The sequence below is a fragment of the Mercurialis annua genome, linkage group LG1-X, assembly GCF_937616625.2.
Source record: "Mercurialis annua linkage group LG1-X, ddMerAnnu1.2, whole genome shotgun sequence".
In the NCBI taxonomy this organism is placed as follows: domain Eukaryota; kingdom Viridiplantae; phylum Streptophyta; class Magnoliopsida; order Malpighiales; family Euphorbiaceae; genus Mercurialis; species Mercurialis annua.
In genome coordinates, this window is record NC_065570.1 from 12,702,676 (window position 1) to 12,729,436 (window position 26,761).

General features: G+C 35.2%; 3 protein-coding genes across 5 annotated transcripts; all 3 read right to left on the reverse strand.

The window, feature by feature from the left end:
* Positions 1 to 799: 799 nt before the first annotated feature.
* On the reverse strand, positions 800 to 3,883 carry LOC126665579 (protein phosphatase 1 regulatory inhibitor subunit PPP1R8 homolog). Its single transcript, XM_050358413.2, has 3 exons — positions 3,704 to 3,883; positions 2,760 to 3,318; positions 800 to 2,035 (listed from the first exon to the last, which is right to left on the reverse strand). The coding sequence occupies exons 2-3, from the start codon at positions 3,206 to 3,208 to the stop codon at positions 1,213 to 1,215; spliced, it is 1,272 nt and encodes a 423-aa protein (XP_050214370.1). The 5' UTR covers positions 3,209 to 3,318; positions 3,704 to 3,883; the 3' UTR covers positions 800 to 1,212.
* A 4,867-nt stretch (positions 3,884 to 8,750) lies between these two features.
* LOC126660708 (C2 and GRAM domain-containing protein At1g03370) lies at positions 8,751 to 15,151 on the reverse strand. Of its 3 annotated transcripts, none has more exons than XM_050354354.2 (9): positions 14,395 to 14,982; positions 12,451 to 13,701; positions 12,176 to 12,358; positions 11,713 to 11,996; positions 11,481 to 11,597; positions 11,077 to 11,339; positions 9,998 to 10,166; positions 9,372 to 9,644; positions 8,751 to 9,254 (listed from the first exon to the last, which is right to left on the reverse strand). In XM_050354354.2, exons 1-9 carry the CDS (start codon positions 14,741 to 14,743, stop codon positions 9,063 to 9,065), a joined length of 3,081 nt encoding a protein of 1,026 aa, XP_050210311.1. In that variant the 5' UTR covers positions 14,744 to 14,982; the 3' UTR covers positions 8,751 to 9,062. The 3 variants fall into 3 exon arrangements, with proteins under 3 accessions (XP_050210311.1, XP_050210319.1, XP_050210323.1); XM_050354362.2 differs by having other exon boundaries at positions 14,442 to 14,524; XM_050354366.2 differs by lacking the exons at positions 8,751 to 9,254; positions 9,372 to 9,644; positions 9,998 to 10,166 and adding an exon at positions 10,256 to 10,339 and having other exon boundaries at positions 14,395 to 15,151.
* Positions 15,152 to 17,481: 2,330 nt separating this feature from the next.
* LOC126664810 (farnesyl pyrophosphate synthase 1) lies at positions 17,482 to 22,368 on the reverse strand. The gene is made up of 12 exons (XM_050357370.2): positions 22,045 to 22,368; positions 20,605 to 20,629; positions 20,321 to 20,436; positions 20,118 to 20,204; positions 19,908 to 20,024; positions 19,734 to 19,822; positions 19,484 to 19,535; positions 19,255 to 19,350; positions 19,039 to 19,083; positions 18,217 to 18,306; positions 18,063 to 18,134; positions 17,482 to 17,725 (listed from the first exon to the last, which is right to left on the reverse strand). Exons 1-12 carry the CDS (start codon positions 22,153 to 22,155, stop codon positions 17,597 to 17,599), a joined length of 1,029 nt encoding a protein of 342 aa, XP_050213327.1. The 5' UTR covers positions 22,156 to 22,368; the 3' UTR covers positions 17,482 to 17,596.
* Positions 22,369 to 26,761: the final 4,393 nt, after the last annotated feature.

Genomic DNA, 26,761 nt, shown 5'->3' on the forward strand with positions numbered 1-26,761 from the left:
CCACCCACCTTATAACTTTTTTTCATTTATACCACTACCTAGGAAAATTTTCAATTGTACCCTATTTTTGATTTTTATGTTTCATCTCTACCCTAATGAGTTGAATTGACCTATTTTTTTTAAAAAGAGTTTAAATTAGTCCTTCATTTTTAACTTATATTCTAATTAAACGTTAATGTTAATCATTTATGTATCTTGTTTTTAATATTTTCATCTTTAAATTAATTAAATTATCAAACAATTTACTTTTGGGGTACAAACGAAACATAAAAATCGAAGATATGGTACAATTGAAAATTTTCCTAGGTCATTGTATAAATGCAAAAAAGTTACAAGGTGAGTGGTTTTTAAGTAATTAGGCCTATTTTTTTTTTAATAACTTGGAAGGATTTTTTTAGATCTTTAGCCGTAATACTAATAGTCAGTGTGTTAACAACCAGACGGATCGGTCAGTCGAACCACGTAAACCGGAAACTGGCAAATGGTCTGATCCAAAACTTTAAACAGAAACCGAATTTTGCAATTAAACCAGGTTGGACCGGATCGAACCGAATTGAACCGGATCAAATCAATAAAAAACGAAAGTTGAACCGGTGAACCGGACGTTGAACCGGTAAAAACCGGTGAACTATTATTTTTTTTAGAAATTTATTATACCGGTTGTGCCGGACGTCGAACCGAAAACCGGTGGCCTCACTGGTCCGGTTTTTAGTAACTACAAGTGATGGTTTCAGACGAGTACTGAGATTATTGAGAACATACTAATGCTTATATATGAAAAATAGATTTACAAAAAAGAGGATAAAAATCTACTGCATTTTGCCAAAAAAAAAGGGGGGAGAACACCTCCAATTGCAACTCATTAATGAATTAAGACCCCCCTATTGCTATTGGGGCATATGATTTGTTACTAACACAATTTGAGGAATTACAACAAAAATTCCCATCTACAAATTCACCAATGGGCAGTGGCTGCTGTTCTCTAAAGCACAAACAGAAGAAGACAAATAGCAGAATGCTTCAAGCTACTCCGGTCCATATTGATCGGAAATTTATCGAGTCTTATATTTTAGGATTTTGTTTCCGTTTCTAGAAAAGCTTCTGAAACTCCAAAATTCCATATCTATAACCTATTCCTGTAAAAAAAAATATCATTTTGTCATTCTCCATTTCAGCATTTCTGTTTCCATTGCCATGCAACATAACATTCAGTTAGTCGCCAAATAGGTCATCATCGTCATCATCATTGTTCGAGCTAGAGTTATTTCCTAGTTTTTCACTCAAACCACCAATAGGCTTCTGTAGGTTATCATTATTTGGAGGATCCAGTTTATCACCAGAAGCAACAGAAGAGTAAGCCCAGGATGAACCCAATTTCCCAGAGAATGTTTCTCCATATAGCTCATCATATATCCCACTTTTGGGAGCAGTTTTCACCTTATTTAACACTTCTTGCAGTTTAGTAGTCACTCCCCTTTGCGAAGCACTGTTTTCTTTTGCAGACGGATGTTCTTTACCTTTCGGTATCATAGTTGTTTGTATAAGTGATTCATATTTTCCGACAAGACTTCCTTCTTTTACGCCTAATGGACCAGGCTCTGTTTCTACATCTGCACCATCTGAAAACCCGACAACTTCAACTAGTTCTCCCCCAACTTGATCTCTAAAAACCACTCTTGCTTTCTTGATTCTTTTTGCAGCTCTGCCAGTCTGCTGTCCATTGTCGTCATCCCTTCTGCTCGATGAGATGACAGGTTTACTATTAGGATTGGTAAGGCCATAGCGATTTAAAAGAGTATTATAAGCGACAACAGCTTCTTCATCGGTTGGATCAGGAGGTGGTGGTAGATTAATCTCTGAAGGCAGTGGAGGACGTGTGAAAAGGGCAGCATTGTTCTTTCTCAATATATATGTTCGCGTTGATGCTGCAAATCGAAGAGATTGTCCCACTTCAAGTTCAACAGGGGTGTCTTTGGTTAATCTCTCATTTGCCACAAATGTACCATGTGCAGACCCCAAATCAATTACAAATATGCTGCAGAAGTAAGAAAACACATGAATTACAAGGGATTTTTGAACTTACGAAAGCAAAAGAATTTTTCAAACAAGGATAAAAATCCTCTCCAAGTCTTATAGTTTGCTTTGTCATCAATGAAAATGGAGATACCAGAGGACAAGATTTAAAATACTGTATCCAATTGCCAATCCTAACACATAAATTGACAGACATTGTCTCCAAAAAATTAAACCCTAAATCGGAAACCTCCGAGTCTTAGAATGTATAAATGCCAAAGAAAATTCTTGTTACATAGTGAAAATCATAAGTGGAAATGAAATCAAGTGACAATATATTGACAGAGCAGGGACCGGAAGCTGTTTCAGTTCACCATTTAACTGGAACTACACATGATTCTATTATTAATTCACGGTGACCTACAAATAAAAATTAGAATTTTCCTTAGTTGGCATAGGGTAGAATTCTTAGCTGTTCACAGTTTCTGTATCTACAGGTTCTGTGATGTTGTTGATCAATCAAGTAACTCATTTTGCATGAGGCACGGCATGAGATATTGTAGTTAAAAGTACTAATAACAAGAGGAATAAAAGCAATGTATGGATTAATATTAAATTAACTCGAGACAAAGAATTCAATTAATCATGGTATAATTGGAATAATAAGCTCCAGCACAATTGTATAGCAAATATCAATACATAAAATCAAGATATAGAGCATAACTTAAAATGGAGAAAGATATGACCTTCCATTTTTATGAGGAATGACAACAGCATGTTGGCGCGAAACAGACTGATGATCAAGCACGAAATCACACATATGAGATTGCCTCCCAAACAATTGCCTCCGTCTATCCAACTGAATTCGATCAAGAACCTCACCATCCTTCATGACATCAAGAAAATAAACTCCCGAACGAGGCTCAATTGCCCAATCTGGTGGCTGCCAACTCGACTGCCCTCCACCAATCTGGGTTACATGCTGAGTCTGCCCCACCAACGGCCCTGCCTCAAGCCCCACCGGTTTTTGTGGCACAGAGGATTGACAACGAGACTGGTTTTGCGTCACAGACGGATTTGAGACACCTTTAGAAACATGTTGTGCAGCGATTTTTGAAGTCGAATTAAAGGAGACAGAGAATGGGTCCGAAGTTTGAGCCTTCTTAAATCTGTCAAGACCCGTTCTACCATACATTCTATGCTCCCTATAATCAAATAAGTTTTCTTTAATCAAATTCGCGATACTTCAAGTAGAACCACAATCCACACAGCACTTAGCTAAGTTAGCTCCCTCCAAACCAAACCCTACATCAAAAATATACCGAAAAACGGGAAAGATTAGATCATGAATACCAAAGTTTTACATTTAAAACAGTAATAATAAACTCGTAAGGTTCACTTCTCAGTGAAAAAGACCTCAACTTTCACTAAATTTTATCAACCAGAATCCAACCCAGAAACAAAAATGTATCGAACTTAAAAAAAAAATAGCAAAATATGAACAATTTTACCCTAAGTGTGGTAATTAAAGATTCAACAGCAATAAAACAATTAATCAAAATAAAGCTGGAGTAAGTAAGATAATGCAGAATTACAAGAATAAAAAAACAACTCAATTGACAAAGAAATTAAGGGATTTGGTGAATTAAATAGAAGGACTAGCTAATTGAAAGATTTGTAACAAATTTACCCTAAAATTATGGCTTTTCTTCCTCTTTTCAGAATGAAGGCGAACTCGGAAGGATTAGCCGAACGACACTCAAAGCAGCTTCCGAGTTCGGAAAGTAAAGCGTTTGCAGGTTTTTTGTTTTGCTGTGCGAATTATGGTCCTCATTCTTTTCGTCTGTGACAATTACATCCTTCACTTGCCTTTGAGATGTAGGATTAATTACTAATTTCTCTATCAAGTTTATCATGTTGCACTAGCCCCCCTATTCTTTACGGAATTATCTATGTTTTTACCATTTACGGAAAAAAAATGCAAATTTATTAAGTAATTTTCAAAATTATTATTATTAAACTAGTAATTAATTTGTTTTTTTGATAATTGGGGGACGAGGAGAGCTTGTGGGAGAAAACGAATCCACGATCTAGCAGTTCATTGTTGATCAGCGCTTATACTATTTGAGTTATAGCTCATTGATAATGTATTAATTAATTTTGTAATTGTAGATGATTTGAATAAATTTAATGAGTTTGATTTGAATAAAAAAAGTAAACTTTTAGAATTATTGTTTGATAATAATTAATAAAATAAATTCAAAATCGTCTGAAAAGAAAAATATTTATAAGAATACTAGTGCATAACATCTCATACACATGGTATAAGCGCTGATCATCAGTGAACTAATGACGTAAGTTTACTAACCGTTTACTAACAGTTACTATTGTTTTACTAAAAAATAAATCAGACTTCTAAAATTCATAAATAAAAAATAATATAAAAACTTAAGAATATGATAAACAAAAAGTCATTTTGTACGGTACTTTGGTATCAAAAATAGAAACCAAATTGAACTATAAGTAAACGTTTGATAATTGAAATTTGGGATTTCAAATTGAAACATAGATAAAGTTTTGGTACCACTCAAATTTTTAACCCACAAATTTGTTCCAGGCAGCCTTAATCATAATCCCAGCCGGATCCAGCGCCATCCGTGTGGTAGCCGCTGATCTTGCTGTCAATAATCCCACGGTTGTCACTACCTCCGCCACCAAATCCAACGAACACATCCCCGGCCTAGCACTGCCGCCATTAAACCCATCAATCGACAACCCATCGGCATCAAACTCATGGATTGGAAACCCATCGCCGCTTTTGCCGCAGCTTTATAATACAGAGAGAAAAACAAAAGGAAGACCCAAACCTTTCTCTCACTGTCCATCAACGCCACTCGCCGGTGATGAGGATTCCGTATTTTTTAATATTTTGAAGGTAAAAAAATCAAGAGAAAATGTAAAGAAAATAAGAAGAATGAGATTGATGTATTTTTTTAAGGAGAATACGCGTGTCTCTATTTGTGAGAATAAGTATGTGTTTGGTGGTGCCTCATCTAATTTCCTCATTATCATTTAGGTTTTATTTAATTTTTAATAGGAGGTTGTTTGTTCTCTATAAATAGCTAGATTTATTATTATTATTTTTTATCAACACATTATTTATCAAAATAAGCTCGGTGTTTTTATCTCTAATCTCAGGATTGAATCTTAATGTAGGAGTAAAATTGATATTAATCTTATTTGAATTCTCAGATTCCCAAACTATTCCTTATAGTGTTAGAATAGTTGTTACGTCATTCAAAGCTATGTTACGTTCTTATAAGTTGAACCGGTTAAATCATCGGAACTGTACGTTGACCCACATATAAATTCAAAGATTTGAACTTGGATGTATTTTCTAGCGAACATCTTTTGGCGATTCAGCGGGAACACATTTATGGTCAGCTTAAAAATCAGAACTACGAAAAAAAGCTATAGGGGCACTCGGTCACGTAGCCGAGATCAGTTTGAAATAGGGAGCGCATCTTCAGGCGATCTAGACTCGGACTTTTAAAAAATCATGGCTAAGGGAGACAGGTCTGGGCTATAGCCGCCAAAAGGGACTTGGTTACCCCCTGCTGAGACGACGTTTTTCAACCCACGGCTAAGGATTCAAACCTTGGATTCAAGGAAAAATGGTTGGGTACGTACATGACCAGCCTCCGACTCGCCCTTCCTTATCACAAGCCGATTATTCTATAATGAGGAACACGCTCAAGAAAATTGATAAATGTTTGATGAGGTGACTCAGTAGATGTCATCGGTAATGAAGACGATGATGACCGATCATACCTCCATTCAGAGGGAGATCAAATCGGACTTGAACAACTTAACAAGTACGATGGACAATTTGGGCAAGATCTTCTCAGGTCAAGCCGTAACTAAACAAAGCTACAAAAGGGACAATTTTCCTAAAGCCTCTAATAGGTTTGGAGCTCAAACAATTTTGGCAAAACAAGGGCAGCTATTGAATAAATTGGGCATCACATATGGCTCTGTTAAACTTTTAATTCGCCAAGATGGCAAGTCCTCCAACAAGGGCGAGCCTTTTGTGCAGCGTCTAGGGAAGGAACATATCAATGAGCCTTTGACAGCAGGTAGCAAGAGCGCCCCGATAAACGAAGGAAGGGGTAATGTGTATAATCAAGGTTAATTGCTAGATGAGTTGGAGAAAGTTGGGGTGGACCTAGGGCCGATACCACGATCGCCGTAAATGAAACCATGCCTTGATTGGGTTGACAAGTTATACCCATTCCCTGAGGGTTACAAGGTCTCAAAATTGAACTTGTTCACAGGCGAGGAAATGGGACAATCAACGGTAAGGCACGTGGCTAGATTCTCGGCTCAATGCGGTGAAGTCGATGCTCATGATTTTTGGAAGCTCGATACACACGATTTGTATACGTCTTTTCTTTCAGTAATACGAGTTTTTATGTTCTATTTTGAGGTATTACACTTGGAAAAAGTGTTGGTTTTGTAGGTTTCTTGGTTGAGGAGCTTGTTGGATCAATTAATAAGCGAAACGAGAAGAAGTCAATCTTTTTGGCAAAAATAGAAATCTATCGAGGTAGGCATTTGTATCCTCGACAAAATCTTGTACCTCAACATTTTTGGATTCTGTAACGTATGTCTGCCGATGACAGAATGTTGGTCATCGTTAGAATTGAAGGAACTAAGTTTTTGGTTGTCAACAGAATCTTGTACCTCGATAAAAAAAACTTTTTTGTAAAGTAAGTCTATCGACGATAGAAATTTGGTCGTCGATAGAAGTAAGAAACGTGGGGATCGAATTATTTTTCTACCGCGACAAAGAGTCCTGATTTTACCAGGATTGTATCGTTGATGTGTTTTCAAGCCTTAAACCACTATATATATGACATCCAAGACTATGTAATTTGATTATTATTTGAAGCTTTTACATTATTATTGCTTAAACAATTTAGTTAGTTAGTTAATTTAGCTTTAGTCCTTAGTGATAATTTAGTAGGGTATAAGCAACTTGCAAGGATATATATATATGATCAACTCTAACAAAATAAAAGTAAATGGACTCATAGGCTCACGAGGATTTCATATTCCGGCTGAAGATTCTTTTAGTCTGGGACTATCTTATGTCTCATTCTGGACCATTATCACCAAGGGAACTACCGTGGCCGAATAAACCTTATTACTTGCAAAGAAAGATAGGAAGACCATGTTAGCCAAGGGGACCACTGACGGTTCTCTGACAGGAGAACCTACATACACCACACTGACCGCGCTCCACACACATATCTTCTATCAAAATAATTTAAAAGGTCAGCTCAGCCTACAATGTAAAAGGACACTTCACCATTGGAAGCACGAGAAAAGAAAAAGAAATACACTATATATACTCGATGAGTACGTGATTATTCCTGATGAGGAGAGTGTCGATCAGACGGAAGTGATGTCCGTCCATTGTATATCAAAGCCTATATTAATAGAGTCCTTATTAACAGGGTACTAATTGACAAATGGAGCCAGTGTGAATATCCTACTAGCTAGAATGTTGAAGAAGCAGATTGAGATAGGAAGAGTAGAGATCAGAGAAGGATTCTTCGTTGTGAGTGCTCAAAGCAACTATAATGTCTTGTTAGGCCGGGATTGGATCCACTCCAACATGTGTATCCCGTTTACAATGTATCAAATGTTAATTATGTGGAGAGAAGATGGAAGTGTCGAGGTAGTTCAGGGCGATCCTGGTCCTTTTGGAGAAGATAACAATATATTGGAGGCAAAGATGTATGATGATCATGTGAAAAGCATCCAATCTTTAAGTGTTAAAGATCAAACGAACACATTACGGATCGTGGTAGACGTAGATCGACCCATTTCAATCACGTGGGGGCAATGGGCGATCCACTATCATAGAACTATACGATGATTAGACGAAATTAAGAGTTAAGAAACAAGGTCTGTGACCTTGCACTAAAGCATTTAGTTCTATCGGCAAAATGTATTTATGAAAATCAAGTGCAAGATTCAAGAGGTACAATAAAGACAGATATTTAAGAGTGGCCACATGAAAGCTAGAAGATGATGACGCCGTCCAAGTTCAAAACGAGTTTGATTCATATTTAATTTCTTTTTCCTCTTTTGCAGCTACATAAATGACCACTTCAGCCTTCAAATCCACATTAAAACAATAAGAATCAAAATAGGCCATGTTTGGTTCATGAAATAGGTCCGGAATAGAATAACTATTCCGTATTGCATATTTATTCCTCACTTTGTTTCATGGAATAGTAACTTCACGGAATTGATATTCCATGATTGTGTGGAATAATTACTCCTCTCAAAAAGTAAAGAGTAGATATTCCATTCTTCACGGAATAACTATTTTATTTCATACTATTTCATTCCATGAACCAAACATGGTGTCTATTCCACCTCTTCATTCTTATAAACAGAGCAATAGCACCTCCACTTACCACCACTCTAGCAGCCTGAGTCGTTTCTCTCGTCCTTTACTTCCTCTAAGTGACGATTTTGATTATTTTTTTGTAACAGCATACATCTGTTAACTGAACAATGTAAAAAGCCTAGAAATAAAAAAGTTTTTGTTTTGAGCGTAAAAGCGGGTCAGTTCTGATGGTTGCAATTAGAGTCCATCATAGGAAGGGATAATTAATTAAGCTCAATTCTGATGCGTCCCTCAACGCTAGAAATCAAGAATCTTTGGTGTAAATGAGTATATACTACAGCTAAACTGTAAATTATTCTACTACATTGTATGAACAGAAACGGTTGAAAATTAATGTATACATCTAACTATAATCCATGAATTAGAAAAAGAAGCGACGCAGCTCCAATGAATTTACACAAAAGGTACAAGTATTTACAAACTGATCTCTACCTGAATGAGCCACCGGAGATGTTTTCGCTTTTTACGTTCCAACAAATATCAGGAACAGAGAATGTGTTTGGTGCAGAAAGCAGGAGCTGAGTTCAAGCCAACAATTTAAACATCGATACATTTTGTTTCCTTCCTATTTCTTCGCATATTCCCTTTCAGTCACACCGAAAAGCACCTTCAGCCGATCTTCTAGATTAGACAGAATGTTCTTTGTAATCCTTTTCTGATGCTTAGTGCTTTTCAGCCAAGCAATTCCGATGAATACGCGCACGTAAGTGCTTTTTGGTTTTAACGGCAAATCCTCAATTTGGTATCTCAAGTGAAGCTGCCGAGAAAAAACAAACATGTCAAAATTGATATATGATATTGAATATTACCATTTTCAAGATTAAACCAATCCAGAGCAATTTGCAACTTAAAACAGTCATAAGTATGTCCATACATTAAAATTTTCACCGAGCGGAACTCCATGGAGAGTCATAAGTTCTTGTACAACCCAACCTTTCCGATCAGACATGGGGAATTTCTGTTGTGTACTTGTCACCTCTCCTCTATAATGCGATATATGCTGATCAAATCTGTAATATATTTGCCTCTCGTACACATCGGCCTTCTCCAAGTCCCATGGAGTATATGAATAGTTAAGACAACCGGCTTTCTCCATAGCTTTGCGCTCCAATTCACTCCCACCAAACAGCTCCATTAAGAAATTTGTCTAAAACAAAGTAATTGCAGTTAAATAATACCCCTCCATCTCAATCTAATTGACACTAATTTCCTTTTTGAGGGTCCCATTCTAATTGATAATTTCCATTTATATAATATTTTTAACTCTATTTTTCCTGTTTTACCCTCTCAATTAATGTCTTTCCTCTTTAGAAAGATGTGATGTATTTAGTATAACACGAGGATATACAAGTAAAATCATTGAATTTTCTTAAACAATCGGCAAAGAAAAATTTTCTCAATTAGATTGGGACACGGAGAGTAGTTGATAAATCTGCAGAACACATTTTAAAGTAGATATATTCATGTCTAGCCACGAAGGAGAGAGAATAAGGAACTTACAGGAACAGAGAGTGTAGAAGAATAAACCTCAGCGAGGTTAACATCCTCGAGGTCCAACAAGGATCCACTTTCTTCGCTTTGGAGCATTTTGGTTTCTGATTCTTCCTCTATAATCCTCACCTTCTGTTCTGGGGTTAATGATCTAGCCTTCCACAAAGCCTTGATTGTCCTACGTGAGAGGCATAACAAAGTCGATCAATGCCATATATTTCTGACTTCTGTCGTCCTATATTTTTAGTAACCACTTTTTTTTTTATAAATAGTAGTAATCACTTTTATCTCGGAAAAGAAGGCATATTCAAGCTTAACAGCCCTAACTTAGTTCTGATAAACTTAATATTGCTATACACAGCACAATGTATGATAAATTAAAAATAAGGAAATTGTCTACAGCTGTTAAGGAAAAAAAATGACTATTAAGAATCCTAGGGCAATCAAAATCAGCATTCTCTAAAATAAGCATTCTTATAATGGAAGTGCTAAAATGATGATCAAGCAGAACAAACTTTCCATAACCAGAAGCAGGTTAAACTTATGGAATTGCTCCAGTATTCTACCAATGATGATTCAAAAGGAAATGGGATGGATGGGAAATGGGATGGAATTTTAATATTATCAAATATGCACCAAGTTTAAAGAAACATTCAGGAATGGTGTAAAATCACATTTTGTATAATTAAATTGAGCGCAGTCCAGATACAGCATGTACGTGCTATGAAGTTTCCAAGAACGCAAAACTAGTGTGCTTAACTCTAGAACTAAATTGTGTAATTAGGAGATAAAACTGTATTTCACTAGACATGAAACTTGGAGAATGGAGCTCACATAAATAGTAAGCAAAGTCGTTAAATCCTATTAACCAGCATATCAATGTCCACTTCAAATAAACATTCTATACACAATTCCAGCATAATTGTGACTGCCATAGAGCTAAAGAGAGTTCACTATGTTTTATGTGGGGAAGGCGTATAAAACTCACAATTTTTTTGAAAATGTCAATATTGAAAATAATATTGCTAATTTTGAAATAAGAATCCACTTATAGAAAGAGTAATGAGCCATAAAACATTGAGATTTACCTATGCGCTACATTGAAAGATACAAATGACTGAAAATGAAATTTCAGCCTCCCTGCCTCGTCTTGCGTCTTTGCCCCATGTCTGGCATCCATACCTCTGCCTTGCCGGAGAGTCATAACAATTATTGGACTACCCATTGACGATAATGTCGGAGGAAAAACTTGGATCTCTTCTATATCCTCCCAAAGAAAGAAAAATTTAGTCTTCTGCCCAAACAAATTTGCATGAAAACCAATAATTCTTGCGGAGAGAAATAAACGACCCTGTTTAGACGCAGCATTCAAGTCAAAAACCTAATGTGGATAATATTGATAAAAAAGGAAATAGAGTAATAACATGACTATCAGAAGCATCGAAGATTCATTAAATAATATTCAAGATACTGAGAAGGTTAAGAACAAAACCTGTAAGGGCATTTTTCGCTTTAGGTGACAGGTAAAATCATTGATGAGAAATTCCTCTAGTGGAAGCCCGAAGAGCTTCTGAAAGGCTGAATTTGCTTGAGGTGAACGCAAATTTATCTACAAGAATTCCACGAGTAATTCAATCATACCGGACGATACAAGACAAAGACGATACAGTGCATAACCCATTGGCAATCTAAATATTCCAAAGCATCAAAAGCTAGCCATTTACCTTCTTTCCAACCTCTTTTTCCATCTTATTTAAGTATTCTTTGACAACATTGTTGCCTCTTGTATTAGTCAAGAAAATTCTTAGGTGCAACTTGGACTGGCATGCTTGAGCTAACTTTCCTCGAAGAGGGACCCAAACATCAGCTAGATCTGATACATTAGATTTTAGAAAATTAACTTCAGCATATCCCAAAGATGTAGCTTCATCAAAAGGTCCATCAAAATCATAAACTTCCACATCCAGCACAGAAGGTGGATCATCCATTGCATCAAACTCAAATATTTCTGCAGAGAGTGAGAATGTCCATTAAGATAGTATTCGTAGGACAATTTGCATCATGTTTATCACCAATTAAAAAAGCATTTCCGTGCAAAGATTTCATTATTCACACATTTGTAGAATACTTTCGATCAATAATTCTTTGCGTTAAATGAATCAACTGACAAAGAACAATATGTTTCACCGTTCCATAGAGAATCAGACTTCTGGAACTTAATCGAGCTTGTTCTAGTTTGTCCATTACAGGTGAATACCACATATGGATCACAGAAGCCACTTGAATCAACAGCAGCCAAATTATTTCCCTCAATTAAGGCAACTGTGAGAAGCCACCCATCTCCCTGTGCTTTTACTCCATGATCACTACCTATAAAACACAAAAATTAATCAGGAAATGACAATGCTAAACATAGTAGTTAGTTTGCACTAGATAAGAGGATCATTGGGTTACATCGTTACCCTTTCGTACTCTGGCATGCATAAAACGGGAAATAAACTCTAGCACCCTTTCACATTGAAGAACTAGGACGCCGCACACTATGAATTCCCCAATTGAATCAGGTAAGTCGAGTCCTACAAACTCTAACCCTTGAAGTGTGCTGGAAGGGCTTAGCCAAATGTGGACAACAACATATAATCCAACAATAACTGTAGAAAGTACAGTAAAGTTAGCAAAATATTGGACAGCCAGTTTCCAATCTGACTGGGGTTCTGCCTGCAATGAAGCCAAAACTTGGTCTTTCGTGGAACCTAAGTCCTTCAAATCAACTAGCTTAACATTCTCGGATAATAGAGATGAAAACTGCTCAAAGCTTTCCTTCAGACCTTGTCTAGCTCCGTTTTCTATCATACCTTTCATCATGGTGCTCTGTAAAAAATTCATTCTCCAGGATACTACCAAATGTGAAGTTTGTTCTCCTGAAGGAAGTTCAGGACCAGGCGAGATACAGTAAAGAAGTTCAGTCTTAAAGGTGCCACCATACATAACATCTGGCGTGCTCACAATCGCTAAAACCGCAAAAACCTTCCCATCTGCTTTTAAATAACTTTGCTCCTCATAGGCCTTCACAGCCTTGATTAGTTTGGTAGCAGCCTTAATATAAGTAACCATCCTTTTTAAACTCTCACCACCATTTTCTAATTTCCAAGGCCCAAATTGCTGTTCTGTTGTTCCCTGGATTTCCGCCAATGATCTTGGGAAACTTGCATCAGGTGAAAAAAGTAGAGAGTTTAAGTCTTGGGGAGCAGTCAAATATAATTGGTCCACAAGCAGCCCTCCTGGTAGATTGCTTGGAATTTCACTTCCCAAATCTTTAGATTCCATCGCTCTCAATAATTCTGCAAAGTCACCAGAAGTGGAAGGATCATCGGAATCATCTTCACAAACATCTGTTCCAGCAGTTTCTGACGGCTCAGAGATTTCAACACTTTTATTGCAAGTGGATGATGTTGCTGCATCTGAAGTTTTATTAAACATTTGAGCAATTCGCACTGCAAAATTCTTTTGTACACAAGGCTTATCATCTTTGCAGGGTGCAGTTTCCTCCAACCTATTAGGAGAAGATGAGTTTGATGGCTCACGAAATGTGAGAGTAGGCAATTCTGTCACTGCTTCTACATTCTTCCTCAACTGTAGTGCATTATCACCATTATTGTTTGAATCAACAAACTTATTACTATGCGAAAAACATATACCTAAATGAATTTCACCTGTTGAAGAAAGATAAACGATACAGAATCAATAAGCAAATAACTTCATTACATCAAACATGTAAACACAGACAACTTGAGCAAGCAATGCTGCATAATCTCAAACATCTACAGCAGAAAAATCCTATAAATACTGCAAAAGCAAAATCTTGTCTAACAAACTACATTTGCATTCCACATAAAATTTTCGAATCATACATATCGGCATTTTGTTTCAATTCATAAAGGCTTCTAAGACTCTGGAACTCTGTACTTATACATTATTTGTGTTGCAAATAAACTTTTCGAATCCTACACTCTAGCATTTTGTTTCTATTCAGAAAGGCTTCTAAAACTCCGAAACTCTATACTTATAACCTAAATTCTGTAAAAGTTACTGTTTTCCAATATTTGTTTGGGAGTTTCCCGTTTCAGCATTTCCGTTTCCGTACTACCAACATTATAGCACTAATGCAGACCCCAAGAGTAACAATAACAATAACTCAAGGACTTAACTGGGGTAACAAACCAATGATTACATTCTAGGTAGCACCGACACTTGACGTTTCGGATACAAAACTTCATTTTTTACTGACGAAACCTTAAAATAACACCGTTTCTCCGTGCCCGCATCCGTGCAACCTAGATTACATCACAATACACAAAGCAAAAACAAAAACAAAACTTGAAGGAGGGAAACATAAAAGGCAGTACCACAGTCCTTGTGCTTGGACTTTTTGTTTTTGGGTTGCAGAGCATACCAAGCAGTGCCAAGAGACTTATTATCAGCATCAAAAATGATGGAAACAGCCACTTTAACCTGCCCAACAAAATCATCATTGAAGTATTTATCCTCATCCAACACAGATATCACAATCTCCTCATTCAAATCATCCACTCTGAAACTGAATTCCTCCCCCCAACTGGGATTCAAGTTCTTCTTCACCACCTTGGTCTTAAACTTCTGCTTCCCTAGCTGCACTCTCACATACGGATCACTCAATCCATTAGGATCCGTTGGTGGCAAATTTCTTGCCTCAATTACCCGAACAACAAGCTTCATTTTCAATCAAGAAACAATCTTTACATGAAAACAGATACAACCCAGTAACAATTATGCACCAAATTACAGAATGGATCAAGAAAAAAAATGAATTAATCAAACAAAATGGTAAAGAATTAGTATTGAACATAAAAGGGTATTGTATAATATTTGGTTGTGATTAAAGAAAACAAAAATGTTAAAGAATGGTGATTTAAAACCGTTGAGGATGTGGGATAAAATTAAAGACTGGATAAATGAAAAGGAAAGACAAAAGCAATGTGATTTTAAAAAAAGAAGAGAATTTTTTTTGATGATTTGGAATTTGGAGTAGAAAAAATGATTTGGGACTTTTCCATGAAGATCAGAAATTCCAAATTGTTTAATAAATTTTTATAATATTTTTCAAATTGGGCAACTGCGCGTATGATGTTAGACCGTTTGACTTTCTTGTTATGTTATGTTCTGAGTTAAGTGAATGAGATAGGGATGGAAAATGCTAGCCAAACTATGTTAATGGGTACAAAAAGATTTTTTTTTTTACTTTTTATGGTTTCTTTCTGCATGAATTCAGTCGAGTTTGGGAGTGTTTATCCCATGCAACCGTTGCGACACGTCATTTTTACATCAAGTCAATGAGCATTTGCGACAGGGAATCTTTTAATTATTTTTTTTTTATCATTCAATTTTCCACATAACTAATGCGCAATTGGTTTATTGCACGAATGGCATGGCGCACCTGTTGTGTTTTATAATTATCCAGAGTTTGGACAGAGTTTTTCTTTTATTTTTAATTTATTAATTTAACGTGTGTACATTGATATGATGAATGTTTTTATAAATTTGTGAATAATATTTGATTATGTATTATTTTGAAATTATTATATAAATAATAAGATTTAACAATTAAAAAGGATGTTATTTTTTCTTTTCAAAAAATATTAGGTTTTCTTTTGTCTTAAACGGTAACGAAGTTAACTCTTTATTAGTGTCGGAGTATATTTACACCGAAAAGATTGAGTACATGTGCTAAAATGTCCATTTTTTCACTATAAGGTGATATTTATATGAAACCAGAAAGTATAATGGCTTTTTTACTTATTCGTCTTTGTAATAATTGTTGGTTTTTTAGGCGAACTATATATATTTGTTTTAAATTGAATTTCTCCACTTTTATTTGTCAGCATTGAGTCCCTATAAATTTAATACTGTAGATATTAAGTCACTCTATTACGGAAATAAAATATGTATACTCCACGCAGTGTTAATGCAATTGAAATAAATTTTATAGTTGTTTTTTCTATACTAAAGTTTATTAAATTGAATCCATGCACTTATTTTTATCGAAAGTAAGTTCCTCAATCAATTTCACCTAATTTGACATTGTTAATATTTTTTACGCCGAAGGATTTTAATATCTACAAAATCAAAAGCTTTTTTTTTTTTGAGAGAAAAGATATCAATAAATCAATCGAAAGCAGTTACATTTGTGAGAAACTCAGGGAAGTGACAAAACCACTCCTGATGACCTGAAATGGAACGGGCATTTTGCGCCATAACATGCGCTGCCTGATTCGCAGATCGTCTCACGAACAAAAAAACAATATTATGAAACTGCTTAGCTAATTCCAAACAATCCTCAATAAGCAACTCAGAATCAACCAAATTAGGATTTCTAAGTTCTAACACGACATCCATAGCATCTGCCTCCACAACCACTTTATCGTAGCCCTTCAACCAACTTAAAGCTTCACGTATGCCCATAATTTCTGCCAAACGAGGAGAAAACGAGCCAGCCAGGCTGACTTGCCTTGCTTGAATTAAACGACCATAGCAGTCCCTCACTACCAAACCTAGCCCTATCTGATGTCTCCCTTGAAAAACTGCAGCATCTACATTAATTTTAATCCACCCCTGCTCCGGCGGTTTCCACTTGACAACACCATCTTGAGAACTCACTACTACTTCACGAAGACGCTTATCTGGATTATTAGCTACTAACCAAGAGGAGAGTTGAAACCCAGCCGCAGAAACAATAGACGTGGAAGTCCCAACTACTTTCTTCCAAATTATGTTGTTCCTATTCAACCAAAGGTTCCAACAAATGTAAGCCACCATAGCTTGCTCCTCCATGCTACGCTTGTCCATCCATCTGCTACACCAAGAAATAAGATCTGGCTGGAAATCAGACATACCGTCAAAACGAACTAACTCCCAACATTCCTTAGCCATACTGCAGCTGCTAAGAAGATGAAGCACAGTCTCATGCAAGGAACTACAAACCATGCACGTGGAATTAACAAAGACCCTACGACTGGCTAGAGCATCAACAGACGGGAGATAACCAGCACAAGCTCTCCAGAGAAAATTCCTGATATGAAGAGGAACACGCAGAGCCCAGATTCTCCCCCATACACTATTAGGCGTCCAGTTAAGAATTCAATATATACAAATTATATTGGAGCGACTCAATTTAAAAAAAGAAATGCATCAGCGCAATGATCTAAACACTTATTATGGTGTCAGGTAATCTGCCAAACTATTTGTCAGTTGAACTGAATGCATCTAAAAATTTGGCATCTTATCTAGAAATTAATCAGAATTGAAGCTTTAATAAAATTGCAATTCTGGTGCTAGAATTTTACAAAGTCAATTTATCATGCAATGTGGAGGATTTGGATAGTAAGGCTCAATTCTTATTGAAGATGGAAATCCATTTATTTAATCCTTAAAAAAAGAAAAAAAAAACGAAAACAATCTAACATCGAAACGTTTGAACAATATGCTAACATGCAAATTAATCATCATTCTTGATTAATTAAAATTAATACAAATACAACTCGGAAACAAACTTGCATTGTTGACCATCATTTCTCATTTCTGTCTCTTGTAAATTTTGGATAGGAAAGACTTCAAAACTGCTTCCACAGCCTTGCTAGGATGAGCTTCAATAGAGGTTACTAATTTCTCGTAGCTTTTGCTCTCATATTCGGCGAATACCGCCTAACAAATTCAAGTAGTTTAAGGAATTAGAGATACGAGAAAGGAGCTTATTTTAGTATATGAGCACATTCGTATACCCTATTAAGCATAATTTTGTATATACTTCCAATTTAGTTACACGGAAACTTCTCCAGTTTTATGCATTGCCCCAATCATTTCTGTTTCCGGAAATACTTCTAAAACTCTGAGACTCTATTTATAATCTATTTGTTTAGAAAATACCGTTTCACAGTCATAATTTCAATATTTTCCATTTCGGCATTTCCGTTTCCGTTATTTACTCTACGATAGCATCAAATTCAAAATGAATCAAAATAATCAGAGACCAATAGCTAACCTGAAGATTCAACTCATTGTAGAGGGCTTTCACTTTTGATACACTGTCTGGATCAGCTTTTCCGTAGTGCTCCTTAAGGGAAAACAAATTATGAACAATAAAAGTTATTAACACTGAAATAACGATGGGGATATTATGTATGTATTAATCTTACATGTAACGCTTTTTTTTGTTCTTCATCGCAAAGTTCCAAAGCCTTCACAACCAACCAAGAGCACTTAAAATCTTCAATATCTGTTCCTATCTGATTTTTCAAACAAATTTTCATAAACATTCATGTTAGAAACACCACAAAAAGAACAGAAATTCTTCGATTCCCCTCTCTATACACCATTCTCTATACAATCCCACCGCCCTTCCCCACACTTGCCTTCAAAGAATTTTAACTATATTAAAAAGTAAAAGCAATTTTATTTCTTAATAGCAATTAAGGTCCTGTTTTAGGATTTTTCTGATCAAAATTGCAGTTTATGATTAAAAAAATACAGAAGATAAATATATTATAGTGCTCGCCGGCAAACGTCAAAGGAGCCTTTAAGAAAAATATTAAATGAAAAATCAAGTAGCTAAAAAGAAAACTCTTTCATTTTCAACACTTGGGTGGCCTTTGAACTGAACCTACTTCATTGTCTGGTTAGGTTAATATAGGGAGGCCCCGCTTCTAGAGATGAGGCATTTACTCGCTTTTCAAGTTATATCGACTTAGCAGCAGTGAATATAGGATTTTGAAATTACGTAGGTTTTAAATTAGCCAATTGGTCATTTTAGAAACTAGCATGCTTCATTCAACCATTTATTTTCGGGTCCAATCTTTGATTTTTTTTTTCCTTGGTTTAATGAACAGTGATCCATTCAGCTCTTGCCTAACATATATTTATATACAAAAACACTTAAATGTAAACATACACATGCATATAGATTGGACATCCAAGCATATATATTTTCACTATCACAAATCAACAGCATTTGAGCTCACCTTACCAATTGTCTTGGGATCACCAAAGCAATCCAAATAATCATCCTACACAATGAAAGAACAGTGATATATAATTAGCACAGATAAAGAATTCCATCACCTGAAGCAATACATATTTTCATTTTCTGTGGACCAAATGAAACCCAGGAATCAATTTATAGCCTCCCGAGTGACAAAACAAATCCGGAAAATTGAGGCAATCAAGTCTAATGTTACCTGTACTTGGAAGTAGATACCCATATCTACAAGAATGTTCTTTACATCAATATGGTTGTCCAGATTCTCACCCGACATGACCAATGCGCAAGCAACCTGCATATTTAAGTGTGATTGAAATGGCAGAATTTCAACTGAACTAATGGAATTTGAATGTCAGATACACTTAAGGCATATGCCTTCCTACAACGAGCAAGCAACACTAATATATCAGATTGTTCATACTCACAGGAAGGTAGAATGAGTAGTAGGCAGTTTTGTACTGAACAATTCTCCGGTGACTGCATGAAATTGAAATGGACATGTCAACAAACAAACTAAGTGGAAAAAAAAATTAGCGGAAAGGTTAACTTATTCAAAAATCAAAAGAATGCAAATAGTATGCCAAAACCTGAAGGACATTCATATAACCGTGAGAATCTTTATTTCATTTCTCCTTTTAATGAGCAGTAAAAGATTGATAGAGAAGTATTACTTACAGTGACAAAGTATATTTGGACAAATCCTTTTCTCCTTCTAGTGTTGTAATCAGATCAATCATCTGTCCAGAGGCTGTTTGAAATTCCACCTGTATAAGCACAACAGAAAAGTTAATAGGTTACAAGCATACTTTAAAATCAAAAGAAATTTATACAAACCAGCAAGTCGATTACCTCATTAAACAGCTCCAGAAGATCTACATAGTATGGTTTCCCTCGGAATTGGTTCTTGAGAATCCTGGGAATGTGATTTCGAAGCAAAACCCCGTCATTTGCTGCAATTATACCGACCTGCAAAAGTGCAAGCAATGGAAGTTCATTGTTTCAACAGCAACAAAAACCTTAAAGATAGACGAAGAAAACAATCTCATGATTAGAACATACCTTGGGCACCCTAAACCAACAAGGCTGACCACGTCTTGTATGAGAGCCATCCATAATGTCATCGAGAACAAGAAAATAAGCTTGAAGCTGCAAGTACAATGCAACAAAGAAGCAATTTAGCAACAGAAAATTTGGCAAGTAAACTCTTCAACATAATTTTCTATAGCCTAAACTGAGAGTAATATGCATTCTAATGGCCATACCCATTCAATACACCAGCCAAGAGCACTTGCAAGAAATATTTCTTCCTCGGTCAGTTCTTGTCCTTCTTTCAACAATTTGTAGCTGTCGATGACAGAGAGGCCCCTGTTCAGCTTCCCTGTGGAAAAAGAAAAAGAAAAAGAAGATAAACTAAAGCCTATAGTATTTCATTGTGGCCAACTTTGCTTCCCCTAACATGGACTAACAGAAATTTCATAATCAGAACACACATTCTAAATACTTGAGATAAATTTTTTCATTATATCAATATATATTCAACTCGTACCTCCCGGCACATTGTAGTCCAACATCTGCATCAGAAAAGGACCGTATTAAAATCAGAGAAAAAAATGAAGCAGCATAAATTTCACTCAACGGTACACATTGCACTCAGATATAGTTTGCTCTTGATAAATTTCATAGTTGTTAAAGCGCTAGGCGCACCTAAAGCGCAAAGGGCCTCAAATAGCCCGAGGCGCTAGGCGCAAAAAAAGCGCACGCCCGAGTGAATCTAGGCGCATATACATAAAAAAGTTAAATACCTATTATAGATATATAAAAGCTTGCTCAGATGACATGATTCTTTGTCCATGACCTTGATTCTTATTTTAATGTGATAAAAAACAAGATCATCGATCAAGATAGAGGAGTCTTGAGCATAATAGTTTTTAAGTGCAATATTTTTATATTTGTAAGGCTTCTGTTTTCATTAATTGTTTTATTTATATTTGATTTTTTAAAAGCTCAAAGTCCAAAGCCCAAAACTTTAACAAATACAAAAAAATAGGGTTTCCAACAATGTCTCTTGCCTGGAAAAAGCGCACTTCATGCGTTAAGCGCACCCGAAGCGCACCCAGGCGCACCACCCTCGCCTAGCGCTTTTCTAGCGCCTAGGCACGCCTGAGGCGCGCTTTTGATAACTATGATAAATTTAATATGTTAGTTGAATGAAATGTTCGTTTGCTCATGCAACTTGTGGTTACAACTGTGAGAACTTAAATGCACTGTTTTGACTCTAGCTCACTTGAATCTACAAACAACACTGCTTAATTTTCCATATCTATCGATTGGGAATCTGAGTATAAGTTTCTCAGTGATCATTATTAGAAGGATCTTAGCTAGATTTAAGAACATCCGTAAAAGAAAGCACAGAAACGCCCAAATGAGAAACCGAAAAGGAAAACAGAAAAATAATAATTTCTAGAGGATCAAGTAGTATAAGCGCTCAGCAGCATTCTGCTATGGGTTCACTTCTTCCTACAAGCGCTCCCAACTTATCAAAAGGAAAAGAATATATAAATATAGAGTTTCGGAGTTTCAGAAGTGGTTCTAAAAATCAAAATAAAATGCCGAAACATAGGACTCAGAAAAGTTTTCTTTGCAACCTTGCAAGAAAAACCAAAATCAGTAGCTTCCCATAAAGGGCTGGAGTCTAATTTACTTCAACTAAGCATTATGTAAAAAGAATTAAAGGCAACAACTTTAAAGAAATTGCTATGTTTAGATCAAAATTCATTTTGTTGACATGCAAAAACTTAGCAATCACTCAATCAGTTCATAATCACATACATGCAACAAATCTCTCACGCAAAGCTTGATGATTTTTCCTATTTACACTAATTACTTAAAAAACTCTAACAAAAATACCGAAAATCATGAGTATTTTCGCACGAAACCCAGAAACCAAATCAAGAAAAGAACATAGAAATGCATTGAAATAATGTACCCGATCAACCCATTGACGGGAATCAGGAGACCATTCAAAAGCGGGGTCTTGAAGAAGCTGTTTCTTGAGGACGGAGTAGACATTCAAGAAAGTTGACTTGAGATCCGCCATGGGAAGGGAGTTTGTTAAGAAATAAAAGGAGAGGATAGTTGACTCTGCCTCAGTTGTTGGCTTGTTGTTGGGCCACTTATATGGAGGAGAAAAAGAGATTGGTGTAGCTGTTTTTGTTTGTTTTTGGATTTTGAATCTTGATTTTCGATTGTAAAAATGGGGCTAATTTGGTGTAAAACTACTGAACTTGCCATTTTGCTTATCTGTACTTTGTCTCTGTACAACTGACTATGATTCTAAAGAATATTTTGATTTTGTTTTAATATTATACACCTTCTTCTGCCATCCCATGTTCTTCTCACTATCCTTAATAATTTTGGATGGTAGGTCATTTTCTTTATTTAATTTAGGAAAATAAGTTTTTTTTTTTCAAAAAAACATTATTTATCGAAACCTGATTGATTGATTAATACATTTATTTTGATATTTGAAGAAACACGTCATAAACAATGTTATTAAAATTGGACCGGGCCGGCCGGTCGAACTGGATTAACCAGGAACCAGTCACTTATCCGGTCCAATTAGATGCTAAAGTCAAATTTTCAGAAGATCCGCCAAAAACCGGATTGAACCGGTAAAATCCGGTTTTTGACCAAAACCGATAAATTCCGGTTTTTCAAAAAATAGGTTAAAAAGTCATTTTTTTCCAAAGAAATATTTGTGTAGTCCTTTCATACACAACTACATACTTATTCTTTTATATTTATTGTTTTCGAATCTTTCTCTAAAAATCATCTATCTCCTTCTTTCTAAAAACTACTTTTAAATCAAAAGCTTTAATTCTCTTTAACATTAATGTCATCTACATGAATGCGAAATACACCTATATTTAGTGGAATCCGTCATAAGATGATAAGTTTGGTTATTACTCTATCCCAATAGAGTTATTCACTTTACCTTTATCATACAGTTTAAGAAAAATAATTATTGTTTATACATTTTGTAAAAAAATTCTTAATTTTCTTGTTATACCCCTATTTAATATAAGGTCCACTTGCAATTTACTTTAAATTTATTCATTAGTGGATTTTAAATAGGGGTAATATAGAAAAATTGAGTGTAAAAATTAGTTACTTTTTGATAGTGGAGAAGAGTTTTCGGACAAAAAATTTCTCAAAGCGGACAACTCTATTGTGACGGAGGGAGTATATAGATAAAACTTGCTTGAAAAGCAAACTCAACATCTCTATTAAATTCCATCTTAGAACTAATTAGTATTAAGTGGAGATGTTCAATCAATATTTAAACACATGCCTATTCACACGAACAATTAATATGGGATGTTCCCACTTCAACATTTCCCCTTACAGATAGTTTGTTTTGGGCCAAGCAATCAGTCCTTCCTCATGTATCTCACGGGAACTGGGCCAAATTCAAATTGTGTGAATAGACAAATCTCTAATATCATGTTAGATTTCACCTTAAAACTAATTGGTGTTCAGTGAAAATGTCCAACCAATATTTAAACACATGATTCTCACACACAACCAATGTGAAATATCACTTCAACAAACTCCACCTCTAAGGATGAAGAATAAATTATTCTTAAACTAGCTCTAATTCAACTATGACAACAGACTAGAAAAAATTATAGATATAGACTAAAATTGGTCAAAATTAAAAGTAAAAAAACTTAAAAAGTTTAAATATGAGAAAATTGGTCAAAAAGGGCCAAAATCCACCTTTTAAATAAACAATAATAAAAAATTGTAAGCTTATTCATAATAAAATATCAAACGTATGCGTGAGAGGTAAGTTATATGCAAATGTTTAATAATCGGCACAAGTAGCCATTTTTTACTATGTCGGATTCTTCTATAGTCATCTTTGTCCGCTCTACAAATTTATAGAGAGGGTGACAAATCTATAGAGGGGGCGATAAATTTGTAAAGGGGGCGACAAATTTAGAGAGGGCGCGACTTTCATGACTGTTGTAGGCCGAACAGATATATTTTGAATGCTCCAATGAATGCCTGACATGTGGCACTAGCTGTTTAAGAGTTTTGTCATCTTGCATATGTAGAGGGCACGACAAATTTGTAGAAGGGGCGATAAAACTATTTTTGAGCAAAACGTTTTTTGTTTGTTTGAGCTTTGCTTGGGGATTTTTTTGGTTATAAATATAGACTGAAACATTTCAAGATTGATGATTTATAAACCTTGAAACAACAAACCTCTCATCTTTAAATTACTTTTGTTTATTAATTTTAGAGTAGGCTTGTAAACTCTTAAATGATTATAAGTTAGAGTTTAACTCTAAGAAAACTCAACCCTTATATGTTAGAGATTAATTTTGTAAAATTTCATAATTGGTGTTTAGCTACAAAGCACTAAATTTGGAGTTATCTTAGAAAAATCTTTGATTGAGTAGTGGAGTATGATCGATTTATGATCTGAACCACTCTAGACCCTTGTGTTCATCTTCTCTACTCTTTAACTCACTTGAATTTCTTATTTCCGCTAAATAAATTAAATCTTTTATTCACAATAAAACACCAAAGATTTTCCATACCCATCAAGAATTATAATTGGTATCAAAGCATAATGTTTTTCTTTTGTTTAATCGCAAGAGTTCAACGATAAAAAAATGACAACCGCAATTTTTTCATCACTCTCAAACTTTTTGTTGATGGTCAAATTATAAAATTTAGAAGCATATGATGGAAAATTATCTTGATATGCAAGGGCTAGATATTTGGAGTGTATTTTTAAGGGAATGAAAATATCCAATTAATAAAGATAGAGCTCTTTTAAAGAGAGAAGAGTGGTTCAAAGATCAAGTGAAGAAGAATGGAACGAATAGAAAGGCCATTACAACTCTCATCTCCTTAATTGCAAGAGAAGAAGAAGGTAGAATTCAACATTTGACTTATGCCAAGTAAATGTGGGAAACTCTAAGGAACTACCATGAAGGTACTACCCAAGTCAATACAAAGAAACTTAAGTTGCTTCTTGGAGAATATGAAGGCTTCAATGCTTGCCTCATGAAGATGTCTTCTTGATAACCTCAAGATTCCTTTGGATTGTTACAAGCCTCGATGCACTTGGAAAATTTTACAAGGTAAGGAAAATAAATGATAAAATATTAAGATCACTTCCTTTTCTTGTGTGACAACCCAAAGTGACCGCCATTGAAGAAGCTCATGACTTGTCCATCTTGCGGACCGATGAGTTGATTGGCAAGTTATTTTCCATGAGATGTCCTACATCAAGAACATACAAAAGGAGAAGTCAAAGGAACACAACATTGCTTTTAAAGCTTCAACAAGTGCTCTTCATCTTAAAGAGAACAAGAAGGAAAGAAATGAGGAAGAGATCATGAGGCTCACTAAAAGAGTGGAAGAGCTCAAGAGCAAAAGAGATAACCATGAGAGACCCTCCTCTTTAAGACAAAATGCTAAAGGAGGATCCAAACTTCATGTGATGATGGCTCTCAATACGACAATGAGAATCATTATGATGCTAACTTGTGCTTCATTACATTTGAGAAGGAACCAATATTTATGGTAAATCCCCCAACTTTTTTTATCTTGCGATGGTATTGATGTTGAATCACATGATGCATGCTCAAATGTTAAAAATGAAATTGTTGTTGATGATGATGCACATGATGATAATGTTTATAACATGCTTGATAAATTGGTAATTAAACATGGTGATTATAATGCCAAGATGCTTGTTTTTCAAAATAAAACTTCTAAAACTAAATATGAAATGCTTGTTTTGAGTCAAGAATTTCATGAGCTTTAATTGTCAAATGAAGCTCTAAAGTCATTTTTAAAATCTATCCCTAAGCAAAGTTTAAATATTGATGACTTGTTTAAGGAAAATGATTAACTAAGAAATGAAATTTTTGAATTTAAATATTCATTTTCAAGATTTCAAAAATAAAAGGAGACTTTAGATACAATTCTTGCATTTCAAAGATGCCCAACCATAAAATTTAGACTTGAATATAATCAAAATATTTCTAGTTTAAATGTAACTAAATTTACTAAAACATCTTTGCCTCAAAATTCTTCCTCATAGATTGGTCAAACCAATTGGAGGAAAGAAGGCTCATGTGCATGCTAGAAAGCCTAAATCATTTTTGGTTCAAAAGGCTAAGAGCAATAAGGATACAAGATCCTTTAGACATGATTATGCTTCTCAATATAGTCAGAAGTGGAAAAAGAAAACTTACATGTTCATTCATCTTCACATGCTAATACTTGCTCACATGCTTGTACTTGCTCAGTGATCTTTGTAATATTCTCATAATGGGTTCCTCCAGTGCTTTATTTCATAAATAGCTCGTATGATTTGACTTAATAACTCATATACATGATAAGTAAAATATAATCAGCAGTCAACATTATACTAGTCTTAACTTAAGATTACGACATAAATTTTAATTCTTATTAATTTTAAGGGTTCTACTATCAAGTCTATACTCGGTAACCTTAGGAAGAATTAGAATTAACCATTCATGCATTTTAATCATAAAATAAAATGATTAGACTGGAAGAAAATATGGTTTGTCCTAGATGTGGAGCTCAGGAATCTAGAAACCACCTTTTTTTCCAATGTGATTTTGTCAAAAAGGATGTGGTTTCATTCACCCTTA